Source organism: Coniosporium apollinis (assembly GCF_000281105.1).
Source record: "Coniosporium apollinis CBS 100218 chromosome Unknown supercont1.19, whole genome shotgun sequence".
NCBI classification, from domain to species: Eukaryota; Fungi; Ascomycota; class Dothideomycetes; genus Coniosporium; species Coniosporium apollinis.
In genome coordinates this window covers 153722-174030 of record NW_006913281.1, presented here as the reverse complement: position 1 = coordinate 174030, position 20309 = coordinate 153722, and the positions used below count along the sequence as shown (strand labels likewise).

The 20309-nt window shown below is 54.7% G+C and overlaps 10 protein-coding genes across 10 annotated transcripts; 6 read left to right on the top strand and 4 right to left on the bottom strand.

Moving 5' to 3' along the window:
* Window positions 1-258: 258 nt before the first annotated feature.
* W97_04377 (uncharacterized protein) lies at window positions 259-1417 on the bottom strand (the record flags this gene model as incomplete). Its single annotated transcript, XM_007782267.1, has 2 exons — window positions 259-281; window positions 358-1417. 2 exons carry the CDS (start codon window positions 1415-1417, stop codon window positions 259-261), a joined length of 1083 nt encoding a protein of 360 aa, XP_007780457.1.
* A 763-nt stretch (window positions 1418-2180) lies between these two features.
* On the bottom strand, window positions 2181-3083 carry W97_04376 (uncharacterized protein; the record flags this gene model as incomplete). Its single annotated transcript, XM_007782266.1, has 1 exon — window positions 2181-3083. One exon carries the CDS (start codon window positions 3081-3083, stop codon window positions 2181-2183), a length of 903 nt encoding a protein of 300 aa, XP_007780456.1.
* Window positions 3084-3539: 456 nt separating this feature from the next.
* Window positions 3540-5584, top strand: W97_04375 (bifunctional purine biosynthesis protein ADE17; the record flags this gene model as incomplete). The annotated part of the gene is made up of 5 exons (XM_007782265.1): window positions 3540-3604; window positions 3680-3975; window positions 4026-4361; window positions 4415-5129; window positions 5197-5584. The coding sequence occupies 5 exons, from the start codon at window positions 3540-3542 to the stop codon at window positions 5582-5584; spliced, it is 1800 nt and encodes a 599-aa protein (XP_007780455.1).
* A 1646-nt stretch (window positions 5585-7230) lies between these two features.
* On the top strand, window positions 7231-8181 carry W97_04374 (uncharacterized protein; the record flags this gene model as incomplete). Its single annotated transcript, XM_007782264.1, has 1 exon — window positions 7231-8181. One exon carries the CDS (start codon window positions 7231-7233, stop codon window positions 8179-8181), a length of 951 nt encoding a protein of 316 aa, XP_007780454.1.
* A 390-nt stretch (window positions 8182-8571) lies between these two features.
* On the bottom strand, window positions 8572-9897 carry W97_04373 (uncharacterized protein; the record flags this gene model as incomplete). Its single annotated transcript, XM_007782263.1, has 2 exons — window positions 8572-9619; window positions 9686-9897. The coding sequence occupies 2 exons, from the start codon at window positions 9895-9897 to the stop codon at window positions 8572-8574; spliced, it is 1260 nt and encodes a 419-aa protein (XP_007780453.1).
* A 776-nt stretch (window positions 9898-10673) lies between these two features.
* Window positions 10674-11073, top strand: W97_04372 (uncharacterized protein; the record flags this gene model as incomplete). The annotated part of the gene is made up of 4 exons (XM_007782262.1): window positions 10674-10694; window positions 10754-10771; window positions 10832-10940; window positions 10997-11073. The coding sequence occupies 4 exons, from the start codon at window positions 10674-10676 to the stop codon at window positions 11071-11073; spliced, it is 225 nt and encodes a 74-aa protein (XP_007780452.1).
* Window positions 11074-12103: 1030 nt separating this feature from the next.
* On the top strand, window positions 12104-12958 carry W97_04371 (uncharacterized protein; the record flags this gene model as incomplete). The annotated part of the gene is made up of 1 exon (XM_007782261.1): window positions 12104-12958. One exon carries the CDS (start codon window positions 12104-12106, stop codon window positions 12956-12958), a length of 855 nt encoding a protein of 284 aa, XP_007780451.1.
* A 2034-nt stretch (window positions 12959-14992) lies between these two features.
* On the top strand, window positions 14993-15898 carry W97_04370 (uncharacterized protein; the record flags this gene model as incomplete). Its single annotated transcript, XM_007782260.1, has 1 exon — window positions 14993-15898. The coding sequence occupies one exon, from the start codon at window positions 14993-14995 to the stop codon at window positions 15896-15898; it is 906 nt and encodes a 301-aa protein (XP_007780450.1).
* Window positions 15899-16332: 434 nt separating this feature from the next.
* Window positions 16333-16827, bottom strand: W97_04369 (uncharacterized protein; the record flags this gene model as incomplete). Its single annotated transcript, XM_007782259.1, has 1 exon — window positions 16333-16827. The coding sequence occupies one exon, from the start codon at window positions 16825-16827 to the stop codon at window positions 16333-16335; it is 495 nt and encodes a 164-aa protein (XP_007780449.1).
* Window positions 16828-17447: 620 nt separating this feature from the next.
* On the top strand, window positions 17448-20117 carry W97_04368 (uncharacterized protein; the record flags this gene model as incomplete). Its single annotated transcript, XM_007782258.1, has 4 exons — window positions 17448-17588; window positions 17996-18137; window positions 18189-18232; window positions 18285-20117. 4 exons carry the CDS (start codon window positions 17448-17450, stop codon window positions 20115-20117), a joined length of 2160 nt encoding a protein of 719 aa, XP_007780448.1.
* Between the last annotated feature and the right edge of the window lie 192 nt (window positions 20118-20309).

Sequence of the window (20309 nt, the reverse complement as noted above, 5' to 3'; positions counted from 1 at the left end):
ATCTGCCGCAATCTCCTGCGTTTACATAGCATCCTTCGCGGCAGGCTAAGCTCTGGCACCTCCAGCAGCTTGGAACTCGGCTGAGGTCGAGAACATTAGCGCAAGCTGCGCAAGTGGGGTTGGCGGCGTCATTGGCAAACGAGCAGACCCAACAGCATAGCGTGCTGCGGTCCGTGGGTTCTAATGACCCCACAGAAGCAGCTGAAAAGTCTGTCTTTGTTGGTGGGCGAGGCTCTGATTCATTTGGCGGCTCACGCATTACGACCTTTGGCTTCGTCGGGCTGCGTAGTGTATGAGCGCCCGTTTGTCGAGGTTTTGTGCTTCCAGGTAGTCCCTGACTGTCTAGAGAGGAGATACCTTCCTTCTTAACCGCTTGTTTCTCCGAAGGCTCCTGTCGATCCGAACTGTGAGGCAGCGGTGTAATCTCAAGCTCTTGTAGCTCCACCATCTCTCTGCGAGCGTCCTCAGCATCGCCGTCTTCGCCTTCACAGACTTTGACAAGGCCGTGACCGCGTGTGTCCAGCATCGCCTTGCCGTCTAAGTCAAGAGCAGCAACCTCATTCGGTGATGCCTCATCGGAGTCAGAGTCGGTCTCACTGCCACTGCCCTCCTCTTCGTTCTTGATATCCACCGTCCTGGCTTGGTCGAGTCTTGCCAGCGCAGCAGCTGCTCGCAGTTCCCTACCTCTTGCGCTCTTGGCAACCCGTGGCTTGCCCTTCAATGGCTTTCCTGCTTCCAGCTTGACCTTCGCATCCTCGTCTGCGCCTAGTGCAGTGCCGCCAGTGCCAAACTTCCGCAGTATCCTTCTCTGCTGCCTCTCCGCATAGCTCAGCTTTTCTTTCTCCTTGCCTGCGCCTTTCCTTTTCCTTTTCCTTTTCCGGCCGCTGCTCCTGAAGGTGCCTCCGCACAAGCTCTTCGGCTCTTCCAGCCGCGCCTGAACACCATCCTCCATGGACGCCCCATTTTCAAGCGCCCTCCCCCTTCCCCAGAGCCCCTCACCCGTGTAATTCCTTGCCCATAGATCCCTCAAGTCCCCTGCATATGAATCCCTCACCTTCCAAAACGCCCCACTATGATTCATCTGTTTGCAATGCGCCAGCTCATGCATCATAACCATCTGCACGCTCCTGAGATTCAACCACTGCCATCCGCCACCCACCATCCTCCCCTTCAGCACCAGCTGTATGACCTCTCCGGCATTGAAGTTGCGGCCGACGAACTCGGGGTTGGGCTCGTACTCCTCCAGAGCCATGACGGCGATGTGGCGGGCCTTCATTATTGGGTAGCATATTGCAGCGACGCGCTCGAGGAAGTCTTGGGCGGTGGCGGAGGTGGGGCCTGGCAGTGGTTTGATGAAGTTTATGAGAGAGTTGGGGCGGGTGGTACGTTCGTTTAGGCGCTCGAACCCGAGGGGCATGGTGGGACTCGCGTTCTGGGCTGCAGTTGCGGTGGCTGAATGACGATGGGTGTTGTAGATTACCCAACTTGAAGAATAGAGAGCACTCGTTCGTTGCTGACGGCGGGCGGCAACTGTGGACGGCCGCAATACCGCCCACCGATACTTCACGGGTGGCTAGAGACGCACAGCCGAGAAAGCAAATGGATATGGACTGTTTACTAAGGCGTTGTTGAAGACTTCCTGCAAGCCAGTCGAAACTCTGGGCCAGGGTAGTGGGGTTTAAGTGTTTCGCGTCCAGATGCATCGCCAGTCACCATAGCACGTGACTTCCTCAGCAGATCAATGACGGATAAGACTGTGTTCATTATGAACTAGTTGTATGGTGCACTGGAGCGTGGCCATATAACCATGTCTATTACGTTGACCAGAATACTCAGGAACGATTATGTTGAAGCAACTACTATAGATCAAAATCACTTTTATTTGGCTACTGCTTGACCACCATCACACATGAGCATCGTTATCAGTTACACAGTTCGTTTCGTTCCAGGTCCGAAGTAACAGCCCCCGGACATGTCATCAAGGGAGTGAAAGCCATAATCAGCCCATTGACCAATTGCCTATTCTCCAAGAAGACTCTGCGCGAGTAACGGTGACATGATCACAGACAGGTAGTAGTCTTTGGTGTCCGTTGAGATGATGGAAGGACGATCGAAGCGCTCTCGCTGATTCTTGGAGCCCGCTCTCATACGGAGGGAAGCCGGAGCCTCGCTTCTTATGCTCAATCCGCTGGAGTCGTCGAACTCGACTGTATTCTCTTTTGAACGAGATCGAAGTCCTTGAATGGAGCCCCAAAGACTTTGCCTTTGACATCGAATCGCACGCCTTCTTCCGCCAACAGCTTCCTCTTCTGATCCGCATGCTTCCCGTCTTCGCCCCAATCGCCTCCAAAGCCGCCTATCCGCCCATTGTGCGCTAGGACTCGATGACACGGTACTTGTGGTGCAAAAGGATTGTTGCGCATGGCATTGCCGACCGCACGGGCGCAAGTCGGATGATGGGTCCGCGAGATATAGTCGCTCATGGCCCCGTACGTCGTATAACGACCACGTGGTACTAGTGTCAAGAGCGTCAGGGTCTCTTTACGGAAGGGAGTGAGGTCCTTGGCTTCCGCGATGAGCCGTCGTGCGAAGTCTAAGTCTTCAGGCTCGTCCTGTGGAGGCGTTTGCGCGTGTCCTTCAGTCGTCGTAAAATATCTGGATATGCTTGCTTCTCCTCTGACCACTGCCTTCTTGATTGTCTTCGAAGGACGACTCAAGCCATCATCTCCCAGTACCTCAGATGCGTGTCTCTTATTCGAGGAAGCTCCTGAAGCTTTGCTCCTCAATGCCAAACTTGTTTGATTGAGTGCCACTAAGCTCGCTCTTCCAGTTGCGATGTCGTCTGCCAGCGACAGAGCTGCCTGCAGCTGCATCTCGGACATGTTCTTGACCGCCGGCGCCTTGACAACTTCAGTCCAGGGTCTGTCTTTCCCGATGGCGTTGTCAAGCACAACGCGGGCAAAGCAGTGATCAAGATGCACCGGCCACAGCTTTTGAGCCGGATCACGCTGTGCGGCCAGCGCAGGTAGCCGCTTGCGATAAACCTCTGTCCACGCGTCCTGGAGGCTGTGAAGAGGAGCCATTGAGACCGCACTACACCACTTCTGTACACTTGGAATTCTCGAAGGAAACGCCGTGTGGTGATGGCGTGGGGCGACTTCTTAGGATCCGGTCTTCTGATGCCAGAAACGTGCGACGCTGTTAGATATCTGGCGCCGCGACTGATGCAGTATTTACTGTCAGTCCTCCACAGAAAACCGGGCTCTTATTTTGCCATAGTCGTCGTAACTGGACAGTTCTAGAGCAACAGACTGATGATTTGATAGTTCTACAGCAACAGATGGACGACTCGAGGCGACGCGTTTAGCCAGCGCGTTTCTCAGGTTTTCACGTGACGTAGCCAAATGCCCCACTACACTTAGCCCCTCCATATCTTCGTTTTACTTTAGATAGCGACAGGGGAGACGCACAATCAGGAAAGCGCTCAATCGATCACTACCTATCTACGGGCTGTCTTTAGAGCCTACATACCCACCACAATGGCCGAAGCCAATTCATCTCAGAGATCAGGCAAGCCTCGGCGCAGCACCTCCAGGTCATCCCAGTACTGACCGCTCCCAGCAATCGTGTCAGTCTCGGACAAGACAGGCATCCTAGATCTTGCAAAGGGCTTGAACAGACTGGGTGTACGTATTTTAGCTTCCGGTGGGACGGCGAGAACAATTCGTGAGGCGAGTTTTCCTGTCGACGACATATCTGCCATAACGAAAGCGCCGGAGATCTTGGGGGGCAGAGTAAAGACGCTACATCCAGGCGTGCACGGAGGCCTGCTCGCGCGAGACATTGCATCAGATGAGCGAGATCTAGCCGAGCAGAATATCCAGAAGATTGACTTCTGCATCTGTAATCTGTATCCATTCGAAGAAGCGGCAGCTAAGAACAATGTTACAATCGACGAGGCTGTTGAAGAGATAGGTACGGAAGCGCAGCTGAACGATGTCGAGGCCTGGCTAACGGCGACGTAGACATCGGAGGCGTCACTCTCCTAAGAGCGGCCGCCAAAAATCACGCGAGGGTCACCGTCGTGGTATCACCACATCAGTATCACGACTTCCTCTCGGAGCTCGAAAGCAAGGGAGAGATATCGCAGACGACTCGCGAGAAATATGCATTGAAGGCTTTCGAGCACACAGCAGCATACGACAAAGCCATCTCAGACTTCTTCCGTCGGAAGTATGCCTGTTCCGGCGATGGCATGCAACACCTCTCTCTGCGATATGGCACCAACCCACACCAAAAGCCAGCATCAGCCTTTACCCGTGGCGAGCCGTTACCTTTCAAGGTGCTGAGCGGAGCGGCCGGTAAGAACCATCATTGTCACGACACTGCTTCTCGTGCAGCTAACCTTGAACAGGCTACATCAATCTCCTTGACGCACTTAATGCATGGGGACTTGTCAAAGAACTCCGCGCTGCGCTTGACGTTCCCGCCGCCGCCTCTTTCAAGCACGTCTCTCCCGCTGGTGCGGCTATCGGTGTACCCCTACACGATGCCGAACGCAAGGTGTATATGGTGGATGACATCGAGGGACTGGAGAATTCCGCTCTGGCCCAAGCATACGCACGGGCGAGGGGTGCTGATCGCATGTCCTCTTTTGGTGACATGATCGCCTTATCTGACGTCTGCGACGTGCCGACTGCGAAGATCATTTCTCGGGAAGTATCCGACGGCATTATCGCCCCCGGATATGATTCAGAGGCGCTTGAGATCCTCCGCAAGAAGAAGGCGGGCCGCTACCTGGTCATCCAAATGGACCCGGAGCATGAGCCAGCAGCCCTGCAAGAAGTCCGGACAGTCCGTGGCATTTCGATGAGCCAGCACAGGAACGATGCAAGGATTTCGCCAAAGGACACATTCAACGCCATCATGACCCAGAAGGAGAAGTACAAGGACGGACAGGCGCTGCCGGAGAGCGCGATGCGCGATCTGACAGTTGCGACGATTGCACTGAAATACACGCAGAGCAATTCCGTCTGCTATGCGCTGAATGGGCAGGTCATAGGGCTCGGCGCTGGACAGCAAAGTCGTATACATTGCACAAGGCTGGCGGGCGACAAGGCGGACAATTGGTGAGAGAACGACCTGCATCTGGATCCCCTTCTGTTCCGAATCCGCTTTCTAACACATTGTTTATAGGTGGATGCGGTTCCACGAGCGATCACTCAACCTGAAGTGGAAGAAAGGGACAAAACGGCCAGAGAAGAGCAACGCCATAGATCTTCTATGCAGCGGACTAGTTCCCGAAGAAGGCATCGAGCGCGAGGACTGGGAAAAGAATTTTGAAGAGGTTCCGAGAGTTTTCTCACAGGAGGAGAGGAGAGAATGGTTGAAGCAGCTCAAGGACGTCGCAGTATCGTCTGATGCTTTCTTCCCCTTCATTGACAACGTCTTCCGAGCTGCTCGCTCTGGCGCTACTTATGTAGCCGCACCTACAGGCAGCCAGAATGATCAAGCTGTGTTCGAGACGGCGGAGAAGCTGGGGATCACTTTCGTCGAGCAGTATGTCCGACTGTTCCACCACTGAGCTTGCACAGAGCCGTGTCTCCGACGACACAGGTCGGGGCGCTTCTGGTGGAAATCGCAACCGTGCGGCTGCAGCACGACTTCGTCACTGGCACTTGATGGGTGGTAGATGACTCTTAGGGATGGGGCTGCACATGTCTATGCATTGGAGAATATGTGGACACCTCAATATGCACAGTAGCTGTTGTTTAGGATTGGCACAGACGTGGCCTGTACATAAGTTAGAGATCTAAGCTGGCCGGACTAAATCACTTCGCAATTCATTGTGGTAAGGAGCGTGGAGGGATACAAGCAAGCTCAAGTCTGACCAAAGACTCCATGTAGTCCGCGGATCACTTCTAGCTCGACAACATGAACTGCTCCTTTCTCCCATGCTGTGCCGTACAACTTTAGGTATTCTTGAGGGGTATGAATACGTTGACGTCATTACAGCCGCACGGGTATCCGACGGACCTTTTCTTGTTGTCGCTGGCCGGCGGCTTCGTCTCGTACGCCCTGCGGCGAACAGTTAGATCAAGACGCTGTGATAGTGTACAAACGATCGTGGCCAGCGCTGTAGCCTAGTTATCACTGATGTTCTTGGAAGCTAACCGGACAATGCCGCCTGCTAAAGGATGGTGGAGTGCAACGCTTGGGCCGCAAGGTGAGGTGTGAGCCTTGGAGCGTGGAAGTATATAGATACGTTCCCCAGCCCTCGAACGACGTTTGTTTTACTCATCTCACTCGATTCTCATCACTTCACACTCTGAAAGAGCCCGAATCAGTTCCAAAAGTCGCAAGATAGCTATTCTATCAAGCTCACGACCGGCCTGTTCGTCCGTCAAACACAAGGACTCCGTCTACTCTAGGTCGGAAGCAAGCCATGGACAGACTCCCAGCAGAGCTTCTTTGCAACATTGCGACATTGCTAGACAAAGGAGATGCCGCAACGCTTCGAACCGTATGCAAAGCCGTCTCCCAGGCCGCCACGAGCGCACTCTTCTCGAACGTCAAGCTTTCCCCGGCCGACAAGAGCATTGCGAAGTTCTTAAACGTCATTTCGACGCCGAACCTAGCCGGTTGTGTGCGTGTGGTATGCATTGAGACTTCCGAACAGGACCAATACGTAAGTTCGCCGAACAGCAAATCATCCTCGGCATGGTCAAAGGAACTTCGGTGTTACTCAGGAACCGGTCTTTTGTGAAAGCAGCCTTTCTTCGAAGTCCTTGCTCTTCTGCGACCTTGTTTGCGGTCTTCCCTGTTATGTTTTATTGCCTATATATGGTACTTCAAAAGACTGCTCTGTGGCCAAACTGTGAGACAGTCCGAATTGAGAAGATTGTCCGAAGTCTTACATAGCAGCGACATTGCGCGAACTTATCCATTATGAAATCCAAGCACGCGTCCCGCCTAGTCATCCCTCTTCGCAGTTTTCAGCAGAAACCAGACCTTCGCTTAGCCAGCACTGACTGAGTATAGCAGACCAACGGGGGAACCACAGATCTAACCCCCCTTTTCAAAGCTGCGTTCAGAAAAGTGTTCGAATTCCCAAGCCTCAGCGGTATCACCCTGCAGTTCGATAGGAATTGCGTCGGCCCTGAGGAGGCGGGTAAATACAAGTGGTCCGAGTGCCATGAGGACTTGGAGTTTCGAACCGATGTACTCTTGATGCTCTTCGATGAACTTGACAACACTGACCCGGCCGTTGAGAATATTCGCACATTGTCCATAAAACATCTCCAGAACGTCAATGATGAACGAGTCGTTTCTCATTTCGACTTCAAAAGCGTACTCAGACGCCTCCGCACACTTCGCCTCTTCATCAGCAGTGAAGACGACGACGCGGCACCCGAGAACGCAATATCCTTGCCCGAGCCTCATAGGTTCATGGCAGAGCTTCCAATAACGTGGCTCGCGCACACGACATCAAACCTTACCAGCTTAAAGCTGTACTCCGATAGTTATTTCGGCTACAGACCCAAGCTCGACCTGCGCAACACCCGCTTTGTTGCGCTGAAGTCCCTCGCATTCGGCAACTACACCTTTACGCACAACTGGCAATTGGAATGGATACTTTCTCACTCTTCCACTCTTGAGAAATTATACCTCGATGACTGTCCCATCTTATATCATGTCCTGGTGTACGACGACGTCGATTCTGAAGGATACCCTGCCAACCCAACAAAGTCCACCTTCACAGCCTTTGATGGCAAAAACGTCTGGTCGTACAAAGCCCGCTGGCACCAGTACTTCGAGCGCATCCAATCGGGCCTCCCCAAGCTACGTGAGTTCCGCATCGGTTCCGGCGACTGGGATGGTGTGGAGTACCCGGAGCCAGGTGATGCGTTCAAAGACACTGAAACCATGGAAGCAGGGCTGTACCCTGATAGGTACATGGCCTACGACGAGGGTATAGGCCCCTCGCAGTTCACCGACGAGCCGAGCAGCGAACGTGGTGATTGGAAGAAGTACCATCCCGAGGCACCCGAGCTGGGGCCGAGACCGGAATGCGACGAGGAGGATGAGAGTGCATTGAGGAGCTTGTTGAAGAGTATTGGACAGGCAGTGGTGGCTAATGAAGAGTATGGTCCCTCGTTGTTGAGGGAGGGGAAACGGTGAGCCCTTACCAGAGGGGCTTCCAAGCCTGGTTTCTACATATCTTCAACAGGTACGTGGGCACGTTTGGAGTTTTCGTTATTGCCATTTAACCTGCAGTAAAAGTGCCTGTGCTCAGCCAATCACGGACTTTCGGCACGTTGCGTGTTGAGGAAGGACGTTGCAGCTGCAACTCAAGTCGGGACACTTCAGGTCGAGCGTGTAAAAGCGCTCGAAGCTCGCGCTACATCGGGTACAATGTTCTTAGCATGCAGATTGCGCAGCTCAAGCAAGAAATGTCAAGACTGAAACAATGCACGCGCGGATGTAAAACAAAATATGGTATCCAAAGATCGCTCAAAGAACTTCAAAAATATGCCACCAAAAGACGAACAGCTCACCCTGTCGATGATCCTATAACCTCTCGACATTCATCCTCATTTCTGCCTCCAAAGCCTCCAGCTTTGCAAACTTCGTTCCCCTCTCCCTCTCCCCTCCACTGCCAGACGCTTCACCTTCACCCGCTCGGCTGTCCACTGGCGCCGGCGCAGACAAGTCGTTCTTCTGCCTCCACCGCTCGACCCAGAGATCTTTGACAACATCGTACAAAAACCAAAACTGCGCCTCGCCCTGAACCATCATCATCCTCTGCATACGCAGCTTGTCAACAACGTCCGCAATCGGATCGTCCTCATCCGGGACCTCGTCCAAGCTTCCCTCGCTCAGCTCCGCCAGCAGCCAGTCCAGCGCGATAAAGGTGCCGGAGCGCCCGACGCCGGCGCTGCAATGCACCACTCTCGGCGATCCTAGCGCGTTTTTCGCGGACGAAAGGTCGATGAGGTGGAGCAGTGCGGTGCGCTCTTCGCCTTCTGGCACGAGGAAGTCGGGCCAGCCTGCGAAGAGGAGGTGCCATATTGTCTTGGTCTCGCCGGTTGTGAGCTTGACTTCTAGCTCGCGGATCGTACTTCTCGTTGCAGCGTCTTCGGTAATGTTGACTAGGGTTACTGTGCAAATGAAGCCGTCCTCGAACTCGTCGTTCTCGTTGATATTGAGAGTAGGGGCGTCCAGCGAGTGAGGAAAGTACTGGAAGCACTTTTCTTTCCCGGCCTCGTGGGTCTGGGTCAGCATTACTATCACGGCAGGAGAGGACGTTTCGTGCCACAGCATGCGGTAGATGTGGCCGTGTAAGCCTTCCTTGGGACCCTGTGTCGCTATGAAGTTCTTTTCCGTCCCTGACCGCGTCTGGCGCAGGAAGATGGGCGACGCGTTGATGTAGTCGCTATGGCCCTCCGGCACCTTCAGCTTGATGCGGTTGCTGAGATAGGGGTCGACGTTCATGTAGCGGTTACGCTTGATCACATCGTCACCTGCTACGCGTGCCCATTGCGATGGCGGGTCTGCGTCGAGGTTGGCGCCTAATGCTAGCCGGTTTCGCTGCTGCCACTCAAGGTTCACGAACTTGCTGTGGATCTCTGCATTGTTGGTCAGCCCCGGGTGTCCTCAGAGGTGTGCACATGCGTAGATCTACCTGCCTGATCTCGTCTGCCGTAGGAAAGCTGGTAACGGCGGCTGCTCCCCCTCAGTGTCCATCTCTTGCTGTTTCCGAGGAGACTCCGTATCCGAGGGATCGAGAGACATGGTGGATGCGGCTGACAGTCCGGCGGAGGACTTGGCGCTGTCTCTTGACCTCGAACGCTTGGAGGACAGCATGGAAACAGGGACGGATAGGGGCGAGGACATGATGGACGGCGGAGGAGATGGTGAGGAGCCGGGGGAGGGTTTGCGTACGGCTTTGCGTCGGAGGGCGCGGATGTGATGCAGCGTGAGTGACGCTGTATAGTAGCTGTTCCAGAGACAATGTCCAGAACGAGCTCTTATGTACGTGGCTTGCGTGTTTGTAGAACAGGCAGGCAAACGGCTGTGGTGGAAGGGCGTAGAGATTACGGTGCGGGTTGCTGAAAGACCGAACAGCTTGCTGAAGGAGTGTACAGGATCGGCCGCTGTGCGTGTGAGGACGGCCCGATGGATTGGTCTACGCGCGTGATGCTGTCGTGGAGGGTGGTATGGAGTATGAGGTAGAGGACGAAAGAGCGGTGCGCGTAAACTAGATTGGCTCTCAATGGTAGCGGCTACGGGACAAAGGACGGATGCGGAGGAGGTTGAGCGATGGCAGATAGGACGTGGAAGGAACAAGGATAGTTGGTGTATAACAACGAAGTGGTAGGCGGCTTGTCTCAGCTATGGTCCAGTACTATCTCTAACTATCAGAAAGGTGAGGAAGGCGGGACTGTTGACGGTGACGCATGACGGCGATTGGCACCGTGGCGCCTTCGCCGAGGCCACCTTGAGCCGCTCCAGTACATATCACTCATCACCACTTCTTACTAGAGCTGCTGTCCTGCCGATAACAACCACGCCTCTCCATCCCAGTGCTCCGTTAGCCAGTTCACCGTCCACTATCCGAGTTGATCAACTGCTGCATCACCAGTCAAATCAGCCTGTATGGTACATCGATAATGTGGCTTCGAGTCTTCGAGGTTTGCCCCTCCTCCCCGCGGCGGCGCATACAAAACATGAAACACTGACCTGGAAGTAGGCATGGGCAACCGCTCGAGTATGTTGCGACCATTTTCAACTAGGTACCTTCTAAGACACCGACTGAGCGACGTTCCAGCTTCTTTCGAGTCCTGCGTTCCACCGCGCCGTCCACAATGCGCACAAGCAGTTTCGCCGCCTGAAGGATGGCAAACCGATGGAAGAGATGGGCGGGACAAACATCGACCGTAGGACCGCATGCTCGTGAAGGTGATGGCAACATTTGCTGACCTATTCGTTCCAGATCAACGTCCGTCGTTATTCAAACACTTCATCGATGAGGTCAAGGATCAGATCAAAGGGGGCCCTCCACGCCGTTAAGCCTTCGGTCTCGGATTGATATGCTTCTCTTAGCGGGCATCGGGTTCGGCGTTATGATACGGAAAAGGTGGCACGGGGCAGGATGCTTGAAGCGCGTGGTTTTGGAGTAATGCGTGCATAGTCTGTTCTCTCGTCGGTTGACTTCACTACTAGGGGGATAGCAGTACAGCTACGAAAGCGCTCTCGGATCGCATTTGTCTTTCCAACTGGTGAGCCTGCTTTTCATGCCGAGACTTGTCGCCGGCCCGTCTCCTTCATCCGACCAAGAACAAATGGCAAGCCTGCGAGGCACCACTATCATTCGGCTTAAGCACAGCCTGTGCCTTTCATAACGGGCCACGTGCGATAGTAGATCAGTCCTTATCGGCTCTGCTCGTTACTGGAACTTCGATGATGCGTTTTCAGAACCTCGAACTCTTGATACCCCGCCCGTTGAACACGGTACAGCTGCACCGGCGTCCATACTGGCACCCTCAAAAAAGCCATCGTAAGCCTCCCTCGGGCTACCCTTAAACCTACATGAAACTCTGACTTGGTTATCCCCCGGTCTCTCAAACGAGCCTCCATAAAAGCCGACCTCTACGATGAGTCGAATGCTGTTGCCTAGCGCGAACGCTATTCCTCAACAACCCGGGTAGGATTTGTGGTACCTTGGTTGGAAGACAGCACCTCTATTGACACCCTAGGGACGACGCGCCGCGAGTCCACCTGGATGCCTACCTTAGCAAGCCGAGACCTTCTTGACAGAATCTATCAAGAGAGCTGGCAACTCCGCCAACGATTTCGATCCGCGAGTACTTCATGAACACAGGTATCACGTACACGCCCCTGTCGCATTGTTCACTTTACCAGCACGGAAATATCCACAGTGAAGAAACTCGCTCTTGATACTCCCAGGATACTGCTGCCTAGAGAGTCGAATTCTCCGATACCGTCCACAGCGATACTCCGCTTCCTTCGGCCTGGTATAACAGTTGCGTCCAGAGAACGTCCGCAACTCTAAGCAAAGCTCGCCACAGAACGACACAACATGGCGACCACAGCACCGGACATCGAGTTCGAGGACTTTTCATTGGTGAAGGACGGCTTGTACGTTGGAGCAGGCTCGAGGGAAAACTATGACAAGATCGGGATGATTTTTCCAGGGACCCGATTCGTGACATGGATGACGCCATTCTTGGTCCTTGTCGTCGAACCGCTTCCCCCGAAACCATGGCCATTACGCGTCGGAGGCGCTCCGCTCTACATCACCGCCGATCCGTGGTCTAGGGGCCCGTATATGGGCCGACTTGGGCAGGGCAAGGAGATTTTGAATGAGGAAAACGCAAAAGGTGCGACAATTTCTGAGGACCGTCTCCGCAGAGCGGCCAATCTCCTGGTTCTTGATCTGCAGATCAAGGTGACTACCATAGACTGGTACGGATGTTTCTGGGGGATCACCGTTCCTGAGGGGACCCCTCTCACCACACTGCCGTGCCGGCTCATGGATCTAATGTGCAGGTATAAGTTTACTGCACGACCAAACCTGTTCGATACGAGTATCCCCCTTGATAAAGCGGCATCCGAGGACGAGGACTGCCGCGACACCGCCATACCTCCCACAGAATACCCAGATTTTGATGGGCTCACGATTGGAGATTGCGTTCTTAGAAACCACCCAATCTGTGGATCCCGTCCCGCGGTCCACCTTGCCTATGGGTTGCAGCTGAAGGCTGGTTCAGACATGATGGCTCCTCACTGGCAAAAGCGCCAATTGGCATGTTTCGGCAATGGCTTGCCCGGGCTGGTTGATGGAGGCGGTGAGAGTACAACGCAGAATCAGAGTCGTGGTGGTGCTGCGAGTATAGTCCGCTTCTTGGAACACGCAGATGGCATCTCAGGCTAGGAAACAGCCGCATCGACGCTCCGACATTTCGGCTACAACCCGAACACAACTTTTGGGGGCATCTAAGTTTGCATGGCTGGGCCAGTAAGTGGGGTAGGGCTGCGTTTGCCGTAATGTTTGAACATCGATGGTCTGTTGAAAGCGCCTCAATGCTATGCTGCAAGGCTTGGGTCTATTGCTTCGTGCCTCGTACTTCGGCATCCGTACTTTCTCTAGTCATCTCCTGTTTCATCATCCGCGATCAATGATCGTGGTTTCTCTTACTAGTGCTCTAGCATACAGCTGATCGGTAGCATAACCACTAACAAGCTTATTCGGATTCGTATTCGAGTTAGACTTTGACTGCCGTCGCTTCTGTGTCTTTAGCAAGATCTTACATGGGCACGAAATACCGAATCGCAAAGCCAACAATCATTGACTATTCCCAACTGCTTCGCCTCATGCTACAAAGCATGATTTCTTCTCGTTCAGGAAGCGCCTACAGCTCCAAGTTGATGATATTCTACAAAAAGTACTACATCAAGTTAATCGGACATCAGCAATGCTCTCAAGGTCACTAAAACTTGCGGCTCAGCGGCTGATCGTTGCTCGGGCCGACCGTTGCCGGTCTGACGCTCCCCGGCACGCTTGGTGAAGCTTTCCCGTGGTTGCCTCCGGCCCAGCCCCCCAATTTCCGAGGACAGCACCACGGAAACGCAGCAGATTTCACCGCGATTCACGGATCGGCATCCAATGAGTAGGCTTCCACGATGTTCCATCTGCTAGGCAGCAAGCAGTGTTTGCATCAGCTCGCTAGCGTCAGTAGCGGCCTTTCGTGGGCATATAAACTCGGCCGCCCTCGCTACTCCTTCGAGTTCTCCTTTTTCTCCCTTAGCTCTCTTTGCCTTTTGGCTTAGATCAAGTGTAGTATCTGTTCTTTTCAGTTTAATCTCTGAAACGAGTCCACGGACTCATTTATTGATTATACTTATTTTTGCAATGCGGAAGACGGCCTCTGCGCTTGCGCATGTCGCCTTCCACCGTGTCGCCAGTATTGCACTGCCTCTGGCTGACGCGAACGCCTTTTCATTGATGTTTTCGCCTTGTGCGGGACTTTGAGGAAGAGATGTGGACTTCTTTGCACGACTCTCTTCTGACAGTGTTATCCAACAAATGCAGCCGACATTTCGGACAGCATTGAGTGGATCATGACGTTCGACCTCGTGAAGATTTGTTGTGGCCCTACGGATCCTGCTGGTCTATGATGTGCGCTTGATGTTGGAATGTCTGCACATAAGGCATCAGGATGAACTGCGCTCAGTCAACCCGACCATGAAAGTCTCTAGCGATTACTTCCATGGCTGCGTAGAAGATCATCTCAAAAATCTGGGCCATTGTGACAGGCGCGTAGGGGAGTTGGGGTGTGGAACATCCTGACTAGCTATGGAATAAGCAGCGAGCTCTGCATTTGGCGATAGCTATTGATTGAAAGCACGCTGGATCAGCCAAGATCTTGTGCTTAACAGACTTTGAGTCGCTCCTCTGCGCAGTGACTAGGTCGTGATATTCGCCACCCCCCTAACCCCGCCCCTGTCCATGCGTCTTAGCGCTTGCCACTCTAAATTCATCAGCTTCGATGACCTTGCTCAGGCTACAGGATATCCCACGTGGAACACAACTTCACGCCGACGTTATCACTGTCCGGACAATAAACCAATGCGGGAAGCCATCTTGACTTGTCGGTGTCTGGACACCTCCTTGTACAATTTCTCACAAATGGAAATCGCCTTCGCGCTGCGGATGAGTCTATCGCAGCTGCAGCTGCTATACATGGTCCATCATCCTGATCGCTACTGAATCTCATGCTTGTATGACGGCTCAGCGAGCTGTGACATCATCCGACATCACCGCAAGGGTCTTGAGCAATGCGCTTGTAGGTGAGGTACGGATCATGTAGGTAGCAGCCATTGTCTCCGTTTTCCAACTTCTCCAGAGACTTTCATGAGCCGCTATCGCACCCTGATCTCGGGCTTCCTAACAAGAGCACGAAATACCATGTCTTCCACAGTACCCAAAACCTCGCTCTCCTCAACAAGCGGCACCTCCACGCCCACGCGGCCGTCAAAGCTGTCCGACTATCAAAACGCCGGCCTCGACCACGCGCCGCACCTGACTCCGCTGAGAGCCGCCAAAAGGACTCCCTCAACCGTTCAGCCGCTGTCCATCAAGGTCAACGATGCAGCCGATGGGGCCGTTCCTGGCTTCCTTCATCTCCCCTCCTCACGCGCCTCATCCGGCCCCGCCAGCAAAACAGCAGCGATTCTCCTCTCAGGCGCTGGTGGCGGCGTCGTCGGACCCTCCTCGATGTACCTCTCTATCGCCGACAAGCTCGCCAGTCTCAGCAACGGCATCCCCGTCCTCCGCCTCGACTTCCGCTATCCGGCGCGGAACAAATACTGCGTACGAGACACGTTAGCTGCTATGGACTGGTTGGAGAGCGAGCATGATGCGAGTCGCTTCGTGCTGGTTGGGTGGTCCTTCGGCGGCGCGCCTGTCTTCACGGTCGGTGGATCGGATCAGCGCGTTGTGGGCTGCGCCACTGTGGCCTCGCAGACGGCGGAGACGGAAGGCATACGCAGCCTAGCGCCAAGGCCGGTGTTGTTGCTGCATGGTACGGGTGATAGCACGCTTAGCCCGGCGTGCTCAGAGAGACTGTATGCTATGTATGGCAGCAAGGGGGATAGGAAGTTGAAGCTCTTCGATGGGGACAATCATGCGCTGTCGAGGAATGCGCTAAGGGCGGAAGAGATGCTTTGCGAGTTCATCATGGGCTGCGCCGGTGTCACTATCCGTGAGGATGAGCAGAAAGGAGTAGTGCAAAGCGAGCTTGTTGGCGATGGTGAGAGGATGGAGAAAATGAGAAGGGGTGGTGATTTAAGGGGCCGCGAGAGCATGGAGTAGCGGCTCGAAGCTGAGCGTTGTGGGTTGAGCGAGCATGGAGCTTCGGACCTTAGCAAGGCAACGCCATAGCGTTGGACTTCATCCATATCTACTGGTATGAGAGCCCCAGCTTTGCTTTCAGATAGACAGCTTTCCAAACAATCGCTTCCAAATGCTACGCCGCCACTGCAGAAGACTTGTAAAGAGAGTTGGATAATGACCACTAGATCTATTCCCTGTTCAGACGAATGGCGGTAATTAATTGTTGCTGCCCTGGGATAACCAGTTGTTGTACACCTTTTCGTGATTGCACTTGATGCACATGGTGTATCCCCCTGAAGCGCCGCCCTCGCATTCATGACATGCAAACCCTGCACCCCAGCGCTATGCAATAACCAAATTCAGTTGCTTCCCCTCGAGCGTATCGCACGATTATGCCACTCCCCCACCCCACATCATACGCCCTCCATCATCTCGTCATCCCTCCCCTGCTCCCCTTGCACCATCCCCTCAAGCTCCCTCCTCACCTCCTTCATCAACTCCATATACTTCCTCTTCCCAACCTCATCCCTCCTCGAGTTCAACCACCCAACATCTAGATCCCCCAACCCCCCATTCGTAACCTCCCCCGCCGCGCTCGCGCCATCCGAGACGCCAAATCTCGGCGCCTCGGCGGGGATGATGCCGGCCTCTTCGAGCGCGGCCGCCTGCTCCTTTAGCGTGTCGCCGAGCTGCTTGACGAGGGTGAAGAAGGTGGTCGTGTTGGCGCGGAAGATGGTCTTGTGCGCGTCGAGGGGGGTTTGGTCGGGTGCCGGGGGGGAGGGGAGCGGTGCGTTGGTGAGGGCGGAGAAGGCGTGGCCGGCCGAGGAGAGGATCGTGGGGACGGAGGATTTGAGGGTGTTGAGGATGAGGATATTGTCGGCGGGTGAGGCGGGAGTCGGGGACGTCATTTCAGAGATTCCTGGGATTGTGTAGATTTTGTCGAGCCGGCGTGCGAGGGCGTGAATGGTCAGTGGAAGGAAGGGGCGTCTGAGGTCGACGTGCAGCGGCTATGAAGCCATTCGCAACGAAGCGATGACCCACTCAGCTACCCGCTCAATTCGAGGATCTGTAGCGTTCCACCTTAAGTGAAGAAGGTTTCTGTGGAGGACGTGGAGGACTGATGTGGTGAAGGTGAAGATGTGAAGATGTGAAGATGGAGAATGTGGAGGAAGCTACCCCGGTCAATCTCCAGAACCAGGGTGGGCTGTCCTACGCTACCTAACCTTGGCCCAAGTTGCGCTTCGTTCAACACTACAAAGCTTCATGTGCCCGGTGAAATCCATATAGATCAACCAAAAGAAGTTCCAAGTGACTTCAAGACCACCAGAGCACCAGAGCATCTGGAGCACTGCGCGGTGGTTTCTAGTAGCTTTCGTACCCCAATAGCGCACGACACAGCTCTCCCCTGGGTCCCTTAGCCCTTGGAGGCATGGCTTGATGCCAAGGAGAGGAAACAGTTACGAGTAGGACGGTAGCAGGTGAAGAGCTTAGGGAAGTTCGGTAGGGCTCGAGGCTCGAGTCGATCATTATGTCTGCGCCATCCGGCCCAGGCGCTGCGCGCGGAATCAGCAATGGACCTCCCAGTGCGCAACTCCCTCCGCAACAGGCGCAAGGACCTCCTCCATCTACGGCGGGTGCGAATCCGTCGCAGCAGAATCTCAACCAGATCGTAGGTACTTTGCCTTTCCTCCCTTCCACATTTGCTTTCGTTCAACCGCCGCCATGGCACCACCACCCCCAATATCAGCCGCGGCGGCAAAAGCCATCGTATGTAGATCCACATGTTACCCTCTGCAGTTTGTTTATGCCTCAGTGCTCCCAAGACCATGTTCTATATCCTTCTCCTTACCCTAGAGATTGCTCTTTCGCCACATGGGGAAACCTCATTGAAGCTTCCAAGCTCTGCATGCTGCATCGTCTACATATTCCTTAAATTGGCCTGGTGCTTACTGTAACTTTAATATCGCGCATTGGCCAATTTGCAAGGCACTCTACATCACATCTTGCAATCGCGCTTTCAGAATCTCATCTCCTTATGCACCAATCTCCACGTGAGCATTGATTAACCATCCGCAGGTCCTCGAGTATCTCAGCAAAAAGGGCTATAACCGTACGGAGGCGATGCTCCGGCGGGAGTCTGCCCACCAAGATGCAGAAGGCCGACCCATAATCAGTAGTATCGAGGAAAGTGGAGGCGATAGGTACAGGAGAGCGTTCGGTGAGATCCACCAGCACTCTCCACGGTCTAGTCAAAGCTGACGATGACAAGAGATCCTCCGGCAATGGATTGACGACAATCTGGACATCTACAAGGTAACGCTAACACGTCCGGCTCTGTGCTCAGTTCACTGACTGCAGTCTACAGCCCGAACTTCAAAAGCTGCTTTGGCCCGTTTTCGTCTACTCTTTCCTCCAACTTACCGCCGACTTCTACAGTAGAGATGCGCAAGCTTTCTTCAACCTCTACAAGAACCTGTTCACCCGCGACCATGTGGAAGACATTCGTGGCCTGGAAGGCGTCAGCCTTCCCGAGCATGTCTCGGATAATCGCATAGCACAGCTGTACCGCAGCAACCGCTACCGCCTCACACTGACAAAGATGGCGTTCACTAACCTCATACAATTCCTCGAGTCCAAGGACGGTGGAAGCATCATCCTCGGCATTATCCAGAACCATCTCGATGTAAAGTCAGTCGATCGTGCGGCAGCCGGCAACGAGCGTGGTCTCGCGGCTCTGCTAGCTCGTGGCGGTGCGGAGGACGATATGCCAGCAGAAGACGAGGGCATCCCTGGACACAACCCCGGATCTGCCAACACCGATCGAAACGCTCCACCAGTTCTCGCAAGGCTAAACCTTGGCCCACTGCCGATGGAGCCGGAACTCATGGAAGACGTTCGCGCGGCACTTCAAGAGGATGACGCTAAAAAGCCCCCGGCGCCAGGGCAGGAGTCACTGGAGCAAGTCTTTGACAGGCAGATCAAGCGGGAGCCTGTTGAAGATGCACCAAGCCGAGACGCCATACCCCTACCACCTTCCCTCGCCCGTGACATTGCCATGGAGGTCCAGAAAGTCCGCGAAAACCGTGACAGATTTCGGATTGACGGAAGGACAGGCGGAATAGGTCCCGGTATCAGCGTAACCATGTTCACATTCCACAACACCTACGACAGCATCAACTGCCTCGACTTCTCCGGCGACAACCTCCTCGTCGCAGCCGGGATGTCCGAATCCTACATCCGCGTCTGGTCGCTCGAAGGCAAGGCGCTCCTCTCCATACTCCCTTCCGGACCTAACGAACCCCCTCCGTCCTCCTCCCGCCGTCTCATTGGGCACTCGGGCCCCGTATACGCCGTCTCCTTTTCCCCCTCCATCGCCAACCCCGACCCCTCTGGCAGCGGGCCCTCAACGAGCTCGCAATACCTCCTCTCCTGCTCCGCCGACAAAACCATCCGCCTCTGGTCCCTCGACACCTGGACCTGCCTTGTCGCGTACAAGAGCCACGACAGCCCCGTCTGGGACGTGCAGTGGGGCCCTCACGGGCACTACTTCCTGTCCGGCAGCCACGACCGCACGGCGCGGCTCTGGTCGACCGATCTCATCGAGCCTTTGCGCATCTTCGCCGGCCACGACCAGGACGTCGACGTTGTTGCCTGGCACCCCAACGGCGCGTACGTCTTCACCGGGAGCAGTGATAGACAAGTCAGGATGTGGGACGTCGGCCGCGGGAACGCCGTCAGGATGTTCACGAGCCACACGGGGAATATCACCGCGCTGGCATGTAGCCCGGACGGCCAGACGCTTGCGTCCGCGGACGATGCAGGCACGATTCTGCTGTGGGACCTCAAGAACGGGACGAGGAAGAAGCGCATGCGGGGCCATGGGAAGGGCGGGATCTGGTCGCTGACTTGGAGCGTCGAATCCACGGTTCTAGTCTCAGGTGGTGCGGACGGTACGGTTAGGGTCTGGGACGTGCTGCAGACGACGGCGGAAAGCAATGGAAAGGTTGTGGCGGAGGGGGGCGCGGGTGCGAAGATAGATAGTGGGGCGGCGGGTGCAGGGGGGGTTAAGAAGGGGAGGAAGGATCAGGTGGTTACGGCTGATCAGATCTCAGCGCTTCCGACGAAGAAGAGCCCGGTTTACAAGGTCAGGATGACGAACATGAACCTCTGCTTGGCGGGGGGTGCGTATTTGCCGTAGATTTTGTAGCTTAGATACGCAGGAGGGGCTGAAGGTCTACGTTTGAGGGCGTTGCAAAATTTACGGAGGGGCATAGTGGGTTTGTTTAGGCGCAGCGATACCAGTGATTCCATTGGGAAGGAGTCTGGATACGAATCTAATCCGCTCAGCGGTTATGCATTGTGACCCGTCAAAGGACGCGCCGCCGCAGAC